The following is a 12013-nucleotide window of genomic DNA, read 5'->3' as shown; positions in this document are numbered from 1 at the left end:
GAAAGCTAAAATCCCAACCAAGGAGAGCCTGATTTAGACTTCTGTCTGAAACATGAAGTAAACCAACTCCAAAGATCAAATTCCAAAGTCTTTCTCCTATTTGGGATGTGTCAGAGTTCCCTAAGAGTCTCAAGTGGACTCCGGCCAGTGCTTACACCCAAATATATTGCAGAATTGGATTATAGTGTAGTGTGGAAGGGCCAGCCCTCAAATGTCCAAGTTCAGAGGGAGCTCAAGGTCCCAAAGCAAGGCTCATAGGAAGGGGGCAGAACTTAGAATCTAAGAGAGAGTGCAAGTGCATAGAGGGGATTTTGGGGAAGGCCAAGACAGGCTGGTGGCCATACCCAGCAATTAGGAGTGCTGGCACACCCCTAACCAGCCTGTTTGCCACATTGTTTGGGAGTTAGGATCCATTAAAGGATCAGGTCCAGACATGAGCAACAATTTGGATACTGCCATGCCTGAACCTTAACTCAAACACATAGAAGCGAATAAGGGTATGGGGAATTCACACAGCAACAGATACAAAAAGAACATCATATTCAATATAGAACATAAACAGCAAAGTAGACAAGATTGTTGAAACTATAAAGCAAACACATAGGGATGAAGCCGAAAGTTAAATTAGAACATACCAGTTTTAGGGAAATAAGAATAGAAGAGCAGTAGTAAAGACAAATTGCAAACACACAGCTAGAAGATTTCAGAAGAGAGTAGAGTGTTGAATTGAGAATGTAGAAGTATTAAAATTGAAAGTGTTTAATAAGTGTTGAACTCAAGGTCTTAAAGTGTATTGAATTGGAAGTCCCTAAAAGTGCAGAAGGGTCGTGCCCTTTATAATGCAGAAAGCAAGTAGGAAAAGGTAAGAAAATAGTTTCGAAATCAATCACATAAGGTCTCCCTTCAACTAAAGGATTCTGATTTCAACGGGCAAGATAATTAAGGAAAGAGTTTGATCAAGATCTTTTCCAAAGTAGCACAAGAAGGGTAAATACACAGAAGTTATTTAAGTAAAGAGTTTGAGAGCAACACGGTTTGGGCAAATAAGCAAAGGCAGTCAATCAATAGCCAATAAAAAAATCAGAAATTGAGTTTTGGTATGAATGAATCCAACCAGAAAAGGTGAAGAAAGGTTTAATTAAAGAAAAATCAGTAACAATCAATCGATCCTTATTAAAAGGAATTCTAAATCAATCACAAATTGGCAAAACCATTTTTGAAGGAAGAATTCATCATATATAAAGTGCACAGACATGTGAATCAAGAAAGAGTTGTCATGCTAATTAAAAAAGCCTAGCATAGAAAAGTTCGAGTTCAGTACAAAGACCCAAAACGAGTCTGAGAAACCTAGAGTTCCAAAATAGAACCGTAGTCTCAAACAGAAGATTGAAACTCGCCATAAACCCTAAACCCTAGGGTTTTCAACTCGAGTCTGATACAGAGAAAAGAAGACAAATAACAGAAACAGGCTCAGAGGTCTTTTTCAGGGACTTATGAGTAAAAAAACAGATGTAATAGCAAGTTTGAAACAACAAAGTGAGAAAGCTTAGTTTAAGAATAAAGAATACATTTTAAGAAAACTTGGAACTTAAACAGGTTTCAGAAGAGAAACGAGATAGTATAGCACTTAAGAGAACAGTAGAGGAAACATGTTTAACAAAGAACTCAAACAAAGTCCAGAAGAAGGCAACTAAAGACTTAAAAGCTTAGTAGAAAATATAGTAAAGGAACATAGGGGTAAACGAACACATAAGATAAACATGTGAAAGCATGATATAGAAACTAGTTGAAGAAAGAACGGAACGCAATAGAAGAACATGCAAAATAAGACAAACATAAAGATACATGAGAAGAACATGCTAGGTAGGAAAAGAAAACATACAAATATAGCATAGACAGATACACACAAAGAAAAGAAGAGGAGGAGTCAGAGAAACATTTTGAAAAAATTTCAGAAAACTTAAATCGAAGAGAAACAAATTTTGAAAGAAAAAATTGGGGAAAACGTTTTAAAACTCCGGTAGCGAACAAATATAGCATAGATTTAAGAAAAAAACCAGATAAAAACCTCGAATGTATAGTGTTTTAGAGAAACCCTAGAAATGAGAAAGGCTTGGAAGAAAAGTTTGATCTTGAGTCGGATGAGTTAGAACTAGGCTTGAAATGCTTTACATGTGCCGGAGCAAGGCCGGAGAGGCTTCAAAACCATGGATATGAGAGGATCTAAACGGACACCACTTAGGTCAGACCTCAATGCTTCGAACCCCAAACTTTTGAGAGTGGAGGGAGGTGAGTACAAGCCATCCATGGCCTGAGAAGCCATAGATTCCAATGAGGTTATGGTCGGAGAGGATGAGAGAGGCTAGGGTTCCAGGGAACCTTCGTGAGAGTTTAAAAGAGGAGATTATTCAAAGGAAACTGAGAGATGGAAATAAGGGTATTAGGATAGGGTCGATGGATTAAAAATGGTAAGGGGTGATCGTGGTCGTTGATCAAAACTATCAACGGTCTAGATTAAAAAGAAGACCGGGCGGGTTGGATAAATGGGTTAAGGGGTTGGGTTGAAATTGAAATTGGGTTGGTCCAACTGGGGGTTAAGATTGGGTCAATTGGAGGCTAAAATTGAAATGTAATGGGGCTACAATTGAAATGAAATGAGGCTAAAATTTACATAGCCAGTTTTTCTCTTTTATTTTACAAAAATAGTAAAAATGATTTTGAAAACAAATTAAAAGTACTAAATCAGTAAATAATATATAAATATTACTTTAAAAATACTGGAACCAAATTTATGATTATAAAAAAGCTATTAAATTTTAAAGTAGGCTAGAATTGCAATTATATGCAAATTAGCTTTAAAAATACCAAATAAATTTGTAAAAATATATAAAAATTACCTTAACTATATTTTGGTATAAATATGGGAATAAAATAAATTATTCACCAAAATTGATGATTTTGGGAGTAATTATTGATTTTGTACTGCTAAAATAGACAATAAATCGGTTTTAAAAATCTTTTAAAAATTGGGAAAAATACTAAAATACTTGGGCATGCTTATATATGCATACATATGTTCTTTTGAATGTATTTTGTATATATGAAAAATATGCAGGGAATAATTGGGTATCAACAACTTATCGCCACCAGAAAAGAAGGAATACACAAAATTTCTAAGGGAATATGAAGACATATATGCTTGGTCCTATGATGACATGACAGGTCTGAGTACATCTATTGTGGCTCACAAACTGCCAACCGATCCAACATGTCCGCCGGTAAAGGAAAAGCTCAGAGAGTTTAAGCCTGACATGAGTATGAAAATCAAGGAAGAAGTCACTAAGCAAGTCAAAGCCAATGTTCTCATGGTAGTAGAATACCCAACATGGTTAGCCAACATTGTTCCAGTACCAAAGAAGGACGGAAAGGTAAGAGTCTGTGTCGACTACCGGGATCTCAACCGGGTCAGTCCAAAAGACGACTTCCCCTTGCCAAATATACACATCGTAATCGACAATTGCTTCAAGCATGAATTGCAGTCATTTGTGGATTGTTTCACTGGGTATCATCAGATCTGGATGGATGAAGAAGATGTTGAGAAAATAGCTTTCATTATGTCGTTGGGGATGTACTGTTACAAGATGATGCCGTTCGGATTAAAGAATGTTGGGGCCACCTACATGAGGGCCATGACCACCATTTCCACGATATGATACACAAGGAGATCGAAGTATATGTAGACGATATTATCATCAAGTCCAAGAAAGTCACTGATCACATGGAAGATTTGAGTAAGTTCTTCAATAGGCTAAGAAGGTACAACCTAAAACTGAATCCCTCGAAGTGCGCATTTGGGGTTCCTACAGGAAAACTACTTGTGTTCATTGTAAGTCGTTGAGGAATAGAACTGGATCCATCAAAGGTCAAAGATATTCAAGAGTTTCCATCGCCAAAGAACAAGAAGGACGTAATGAGTTTCTTGGGGAGACTTAACTATATCAGTCGGTTCATAGCAAAATCTACAGTTATCTGTGAGCCCATCTTTAAGATGTTGAATAAGGATCCCGCTACCAAATGGACTAATGATTTCCAACAGTTCTTCGACAGAATCAAGGAGTACCTATCAACACCACCAGTTTTGGTCCCGCCCGAGCCAGGTAGACCTCTATTACTCCACCTCACAGTATTGGATAGAGTGTTCGGTTGTGTTCTGGGGAAACATGATGAAATGGGGAGGAAGGAGCAGGCCATCTATTACCTCAGTAAGAAGTTCACCCCGTACGAGGACCGGTATTCTCTGTTAGAGCGCACTTGTTGTGCTTTAACTTGGGTAGCTTAGAAGTTGAGGCACTACTTCTATGCCTACACTACATATCTCATACAAAGGATGGACCCTTTGAAGTACATCTTTCAGAAGCCCATGCCTACCGGCAAGCTAGCTAAGTGGCAAATCTTGTTAAGTGAAGGCGACATTGTCTACATAACTCAGAAGGCAATCAAGGGACAGGCACTAGCAGATCACCTTGCCGAGAATCCCGTAGACGGAGAATACGAACCCCTAAAAATGTATTTTCCCGATGAAGAGGTATCATTCATAGGAGAAGATATTGCAAAATCCTATAACGATTGGATAATGTTTTTCAATGGTGCAACAAATTTCAAAGGAGTTGGCATAGGAGCAGTCCTAGTATCAGAAACCTGTCAGCATTATCTTGTGTCCACCAAGCTTAGGTTTCCCTGCACCAACAACATGGCCGAGAATGAAGCCTGCATCCTAGGGCTCATAATGTCCATTGACATGAATATTCAAGAGTTGCTAGTGATCGGAGATTCAGACCTACTTATACATCAGGTCGGAAAGAATGGGCAACTAAAAACTCCAAGATACTCCCATATTTGCATTATGTATAGGAATTGAGGAAGATGTTCATTAAGACAGAATTCCAACATGTTCCCAGGATCCAGAATGAGTTCGCCGATTCATTGGCTACCCTATCATCCATGATACAACATCCAGACAAGAACTTCATTGACCCCATTCCGGTAAAGATCCACGATCAGCCAGCTTATTGTGCTCATTTTGAGGAATAAGAAGATGGAAAACCTTGGTTTCATGATATCAAGAAATATTTGACGAAAGGAGAATACCCGAGCTCGCGAATCCTACTCAGAAGCGCACACTTCTGAGGTTATCCAATAATTTCTTTCACAGTGGAGGAATCATGTATAGGAGTAATCCTGATTTGGAATTGCTAAGGTGTGTCGATGCAAAAGAAGAATCCAAGCTACCCGAGGAAATTCATGTTGGGACCTGCGGTCCACATATGAACGGTTTTGTCTTAGTAAAGAAAATACTTCGTGCTGGATACTTTGGGATGACTATGGAGACAGACTGCATCTAGTATGTCCGAAAATGCCACCGCTGTCATATACATGCAGACATGATAAAGATACCCCCAAGCGAGCTTAATGCAACGAGCTCACCATGGTTGTTCGCCGCTTGGGGAATGGATGTCATTGGACCAATCAAGCCCGCCGCCTCCAACGGGCACATGTTTATCCTAGTAGCAGTCGACTATTTTACCAAATGGATCAAAGCAGCATCTAACAAAGCAGTGACTAAGAAAGTTGTGGTAGACTTTGTCCGTGACCGCATTGTTTGTCGATTCGGGATTCTAGAGTCAATCATTACCGACAACGGCTCCAACCTCAACAGTGACTTGATGAAAGCCATGTGTGAAACCTTCAAGATCAGACACAAGAATTCAACAGCCTACAAACCTCAGATGAACGAATAGTAGAAGTAGCCAATAAGAATATCAAGAAGATATTGAGGAAAATGATAGAAAAACATAAGCAGTGGCACGAGAATTTATCATTTGCTTTATTGGGGAACCGCACTACAGTCCGCACATCAACTGGGGAAACCCCCTACATGCTGGTATATGGTACAGAAGCAGTCATTCCCACCGAGGTAGAAGTTCCCTCCTTAAGAATCATTCAAGAAGCAAAATTCGACGATATAGAGTGGATAAAGAGTCGGTAGGAGCAGCTGGCTCTTATCGATGGGAAAAGAATGAATGCAGTTTTCCGTGGTCAGCTTTATCAGAACAGAATGTCCCGAGCCTTCAACAAAAGTGTCAAGCCAAGACAGTTCACACCGAGGTAGCTGGTGTTAAAGAAAAGTTTTCCACGTTAAGATAAAGCCTAAGGGAAATTCTCTACCAACTGGAAGGGTCCGTACATGGTTCACCGGGTTTTGACAGGAGGAGCCCTCATACTTGCAGAAATGGACAGAGAAGTCTGGCCAAAGCCCATCAACTCAGATGCAGTCAAGCGTTACTATGTGTAATCTTTATGTTTTCCTATATGATGTAAATTGAACTATGCCTGACCTGATTCCCGTTTTAGAGGGGATACGTAGGAAGCCATATGGGTTCGATCACAATTCAATAAAATTTCCATTCCCCCCCCCCCCGGAACCGGAAACTGGGGCAAAAGTTTTAGGAGGACCCTCAAAATTCTGAAGTGATTTCAGCTAATCGTCGCAAATAATGGTCAGAAGCATCAACCCATTAACTGGGGCAGAATTTTGAGGGGAACCCTCAAAATTCCATAGCAAAAGAGGTTGTAATGTCCTGAACCACGTCACAGTCGTCAGTTCATCTAAAAAACTATTTTTTTAAAAAACAATATGTACCTATGTCATATTTTTACAAACTCATGCGTGTTTATTATCAAAATCGCTTTGTTTAGCAACTCTACCCCAATGATACATACCATATCACCAGATCAAAGTTGAATAGGTCGGACAAGGCCAGTAAGGATACGAACTAATCTCCCCTCTAAAAACTCACGATTTTTCTTTGGATGCAGACATCTGGATTGCGAAAGCATCTGACATGCTATACATTAACGAGACAAATGTAGTTCAGGAATACAACTCTCGAAATTGTTCGCGTCTACCAGCATTTGCTATCCACGCACGACGTTGATATTCCCTATATCGCAACGTCCCCAGCAGTCACAATTTCGCAACCTGCTATCAGCTAAGAAACTCTATTACCATTTGCCATTTTATTTTATTTCTGCATTGCATAAGGCTACCATTCTGCCTTCCGAGACTAAACAATGTCACTATCTGCATTTTATGCATTGCATAAGGCTACCATTCTGCCTTCCGAGACTAAGCACTGTCTCCATCTGCATTGCATAAGGCTACCATTGTGCCTTCCGAGGTTAAGTTCCACCTCCATCTGCATTTTCTGCATTGCATAAGGCTACCATTTTGCCTTCCGATACTAAGCATTGTCTCCATCTGCGTTCTCTACATTGCATAAGGCTACCATTCTGCCTTCCAAGGTTAAGCTCTACCTCCATCTGCATGGCTGAAAGATCGCCACCTTTATATTTGCATGGCTGAAATATCGCCGCTTTATTTACACTTGCATGGCTAAAAGATCGCCACCTTTACACATGCATGGCTGAAAGATCACCCCTTTATTTTACACTTGCATAGCTGAAAGATCGCCGCTTTATTTTACACTTGCATGGCTGAAAGATCGCCGCTTTATTTTACACCTGCATGGCTGAAAGATCGTCGCATTATTTTACACTTGCATGGCTGAAAAATCGCCACTTACTGCATCTCATGAGCTGAAATATCGCCAAACACTACATTTCATGAGCTGAAAGACGCCAAATTATCTAAGGGCGTCATTATTCGGAGGCACCATTTACATAGCACGAGAACACCATGTCATAGCCTGAAGATCCCTTTTATCTTTTGCATATCATTATTCAAAGGCATCATAGTTCAGACGCATCATTCTTATAGCCCGAGAGCATTATTTCATGGCCTGTGAATCCTTTACTATACGCTTCATGGCCCAGGACGTCATGGTCTGAGTACGTCATTCTAGGCGCCCAAAGACAACATCCATGGTCCGACGGGGACTTGCATCACGTTTAAATTTACGCACAATATATGCTTCTATTGCTTAGTTGTAGGTAAACTAATGAGCAACAGCTATATCAGCAGGAGCAATCTTTCTCTAGTTCCCGCAAACCTATTAGACCTTAACCATTCATCCCGACCTGAATATTGTGCCCGTTCTTGAAAAGGTCTCCATCGGCATATTCCGCCGACGGATCCTGAACTACATATGGCCTGATTCCTATAAGACCAGGGATGTGTAGGCAGCTCAGGAGACAGAGCACGGCAACCTCTTCAAACCATTTCGTTCGGTCAAAATTGGCCATCATATCTTTACCTGACAACCCTTTCATCCTTCCTAGGTAAAGAGGGGCAGCTGTTGATACCCAATTTTTCCCTGTATTTTTTTAAAATATGCAAAATACCTTCAAAATAGCCTATATATGTGTATATACATCCAAATGTTACATTATTTTTCCTTAATTTTTCAAAGATTTTTAAATCAATTTACTGCCCTATTTTATCAAGAAGAAATCCAACAATTATCCCCAAAATTATCATTTTTGGTGATTCATTTATTGGAGTATCATGTTTACACTAAAATATATCTATGATAATTTTTTACACATTGTTTACAAATTTAATTGGTATTTTAATGATAAAATTGCATAATTGCAATATTAGCCATTTTTAGGTTTAAATTCATCTCATGTTTATAAAATGGGATTTTATATTTTTAAATGGTTAATTATATATTATAAATCATTTTATTGCTTTTCAATTTATTTTTAGAAAATTATTTACTATTTTCTATAAATTAAAGGGGAAAAAGGGGCCATTTAACTTATAGTCGCATTTGGCCTTTTAATTTGGCCTAATTAAATCCAATACCCAACCCAATTCCTAATCAGATTACCCGACCCAGGCCCCAATTACCCATACCCGACCCAAAACCATATTAAATCGTGGCCGTTGATCTAAACGATCAACGGCCCTCATCCGTTATTACCATTTTAATTCCAAACGACCCCCAATACCCCTCTCATTTCCTCACTCGTCTCTATCTCTCTATCTCTAGTTCTCTCTAGAACCTTCCCCCTTCCCCTCCTCTCTGATGAGTTCCCTTCATCTTCTCCGGCCACCTTCTGACCTGAATCCATGGTGGTTTCACCACCCACCGGCCTCCTATGGCTCCTCACGTTTAATTACTGAAGTTTCATGACTTGACCACGAAGATCTGGGTCCATACCTCTGTTGATTCAAGCTTTACGGTCATCTCCGGCCTGCTCCGGCAAGCCATGTCTGTTTCGAGCCTGGCCTCGACTCATCCCACTTAGATCCAAGATATTCTCATCATTTGGGTTCCTCTGAACACCCTAGCTTTTAAGGTTTTTCTGATCTCTTTAGATCTGTTCCAGATCTATGCTTTCCCTAAGCTTTTAAACAATTTTCTGATATTTTTTTCAAAAGTTCTTCTTTCAAAACCGTTATTTTCCGATCTAGGGTTTTTAGATGTCTATCTGATTTTCTTTCTTCTCTTGTGTGTTTCTTCCACTATGTTTCTTCTACTATGTTCTTGTTAATCTTCTGCTACCATGTTCTTATCAGTTTCCTCTACCATGTTTTTTTAGTTTCTTTATGGTGTTCTGATTAGTTTTCTTCTACTATGTTTGTTATTAGTTTCTTCCATTATGTTTTCTTTGAGCTCTTCTACTGTGTTTCGCATGTTACTCTTCTACTATGTTTCTCATGAGTTTCTATTACTGAAGGAACATGTTAAAGGACTCAGTTCCTTTATGAAACCTCTGAACGTATTTCGACTTGATTACTTGTCCTCTCATCTCTGCACTCGATTGATGGTAGAAACCCTAGTATTTTGAGTTTCTTCCGAGTTTCGAAACCATTGGCTATGTGATTTGCTTGAAACTGGTTTTATTTCAAGAACCCTAACTCCTGTAGACCTATTTCGAGTCTTTGAACTGAGTTTTTAAATCTTTGTCTTTCATATGATTCTGACTTTTGCTAAAGTCTTCTAAGGTCTTTAACACTGGACCTTTTATATGCTATTTGATACTATCTGTCTTCTATACTGCTAACCTATTTGACTACCATGATCCTGTAGTCTATTATCTACTTATTTTTGCAATTGCATGACACTTTCACTTTGTCCTAAATTCAGCCTCGCATGTCTGATACTGGTGTACTCTTTATATGTGTTGAACTTCCCTTCTAAAGGGCTTTCAAATTTTAATTAGTTTCAGACTTCCTTCTGTATAGGTTTGATTGATTTCTTTCCTTGTTTGCTGATTTCCCGGTGACTCGATTTAAGTTAAAAGTTTTCCTTAGCTTTTCTGACCTGGTTCATTTATGGACCAATACTTACATAGTCTCTGACCCATTGATTTACTGCATACTGGGGGATCCTTACCTTATTTGTTTTAAAAGTGTATTTCAAAATCCTTCCCTTAATTAAAACCCCTATGTATTTACCCCTAATTGCCTATTTTGCACAAGATGGTTATTTGATTCCTTTCCCTAAATAGCTTTTACCGTTTAAGTCTGAATTCTTTGATTAAGGAATCCTTGTATTGATTGATTTTAATTGATATTCATATCCTTAATTGTTTTCTTACCTTGTTTCTGCATGTTCTTCACACTGTAAATACCTGCTATTCATTGACATAAACACATAGATCACTCTTAGTATTTCTGAACTTACACTTACACTCAAAAGTATTCTCTCTTGTTGCTTGTACTGTAGCCTATTTACAAGACCTACTGCCTGCCATTCTTTATATGCTTCTTTGAAAATTGGTATGTCCCTATTTAAGCTTTTTTAGCATCACAACAATGTGTTTATTTACTACTTTTGTATCCCTGTCTGCTTACTGCTTCTGTGTGTTTCAACACTACTGATCTCTTTCTGCCTATTCTCTTATGAATCCTAAAGCCCTGCCCCCCTATGTGTTTAAGCTATGGTTTGAGGCATGGCAATACTACAAAATATTGTCCATGAATCAAACTCGATCCCTTGGGTTCTTAGCCTCTAAATAGTGTGTTCTGGTAGGTTTGAGAGTATGCTAGCATCCTCCATTGCTGAGCATGCTTGAAGCCTGTCCTGGCTTAAGCAATAGGCTCTTCACAATTTCCCTACCCCCCTAAACTCCCTATGTGTTTTTATTTGAAATTGTTTCCCTCTCCTTATCCCCTTTAGTAGTATATTCTGCACTTGCACACTTTCTTAGTCTTTAAGTTCTGCGCCCCCCCCCCCCTTGTGATCCTTGCCTTAGGACCCTTTGAGCTCCCTCTAAATTTGGACACTTGAGGGTTGGCCCTTCCATACTGCACTTGTCCTAATCTGATTATACATTTGGGTGTGAGCATTACCCGGAGTCCCTTTGAGGCTCTTAGGGAACTTTGACACACTCAAATGAGAGAGAGGCTTTGGATCATGATCCCTTGGAGTTGGTTTACCCCGTATTTCAGACATGAAGTCTGAATCAGGCTCTCCTTTGGTTGTACCTTTGTTTATATTTTTGATGTATTTTTTACTTTATTCCGGGCTGTAATAATTTGTAATAAACTATTGGGGATAGATAGTGAAAAGGGGGATAACTATGTATGCAAAGGGTAGATATCATGCCTATAGGTGTTTCTGAATTTTGCATTCTCACATAGATATCATGCCTATAGGTATTTCTGAATTTTGCACTCTCACATAGATAGCATGCCTATAGATATTTCTGAATTCTACATTCTCACATAGATATCATACGTATAAGTATTTCTGAATTCTGCATTTCTCACATAGATATCATGCCTATAGATATTTCTGAATTCCGCATTTCTCACATAGATGTCATGTCTATAGGTATTTCTGAATTCTACATTCTCTCATATATAAATCATGTCTATAAGTATCTTGAAATCTGAATTTTGTATATGCATATAGAAATTATGCCTATAGGTCTTTCAAAATCTTGTATATCCATTTTTTTCATCTATCAATCATGTTCATAGGTCTTAAACAATCAACTGTAATTAGATATCATGTCCATAGGTCTTAAACAAAATTCA

At 38.7% G+C, this 12013-nt stretch overlaps 1 protein-coding gene across 1 annotated transcript; it reads left to right on the top strand.

Annotated features, from left to right (window-relative positions):
• The first annotated feature begins 4387 nt into the window (after positions 1–4387).
• On the top strand, positions 4388–5091 carry LOC138880152 (uncharacterized). Its single transcript, XM_070159817.1, has 2 exons — positions 4388–4852; positions 4912–5091. Exons 1-2 carry the CDS (start codon positions 4388–4390, stop codon positions 5089–5091), a joined length of 645 nt encoding a protein of 214 aa, XP_070015918.1.
• Positions 5092–12013: the final 6922 nt, after the last annotated feature.

This window comes from Nicotiana sylvestris, chromosome 10, assembly GCF_000393655.2.
Source record: "Nicotiana sylvestris chromosome 10, ASM39365v2, whole genome shotgun sequence".
In the NCBI taxonomy this organism is placed as follows: Eukaryota; Viridiplantae; Streptophyta; class Magnoliopsida; order Solanales; family Solanaceae; genus Nicotiana; species Nicotiana sylvestris.
This window is presented reverse-complemented; position numbering and strand designations above follow the sequence as displayed.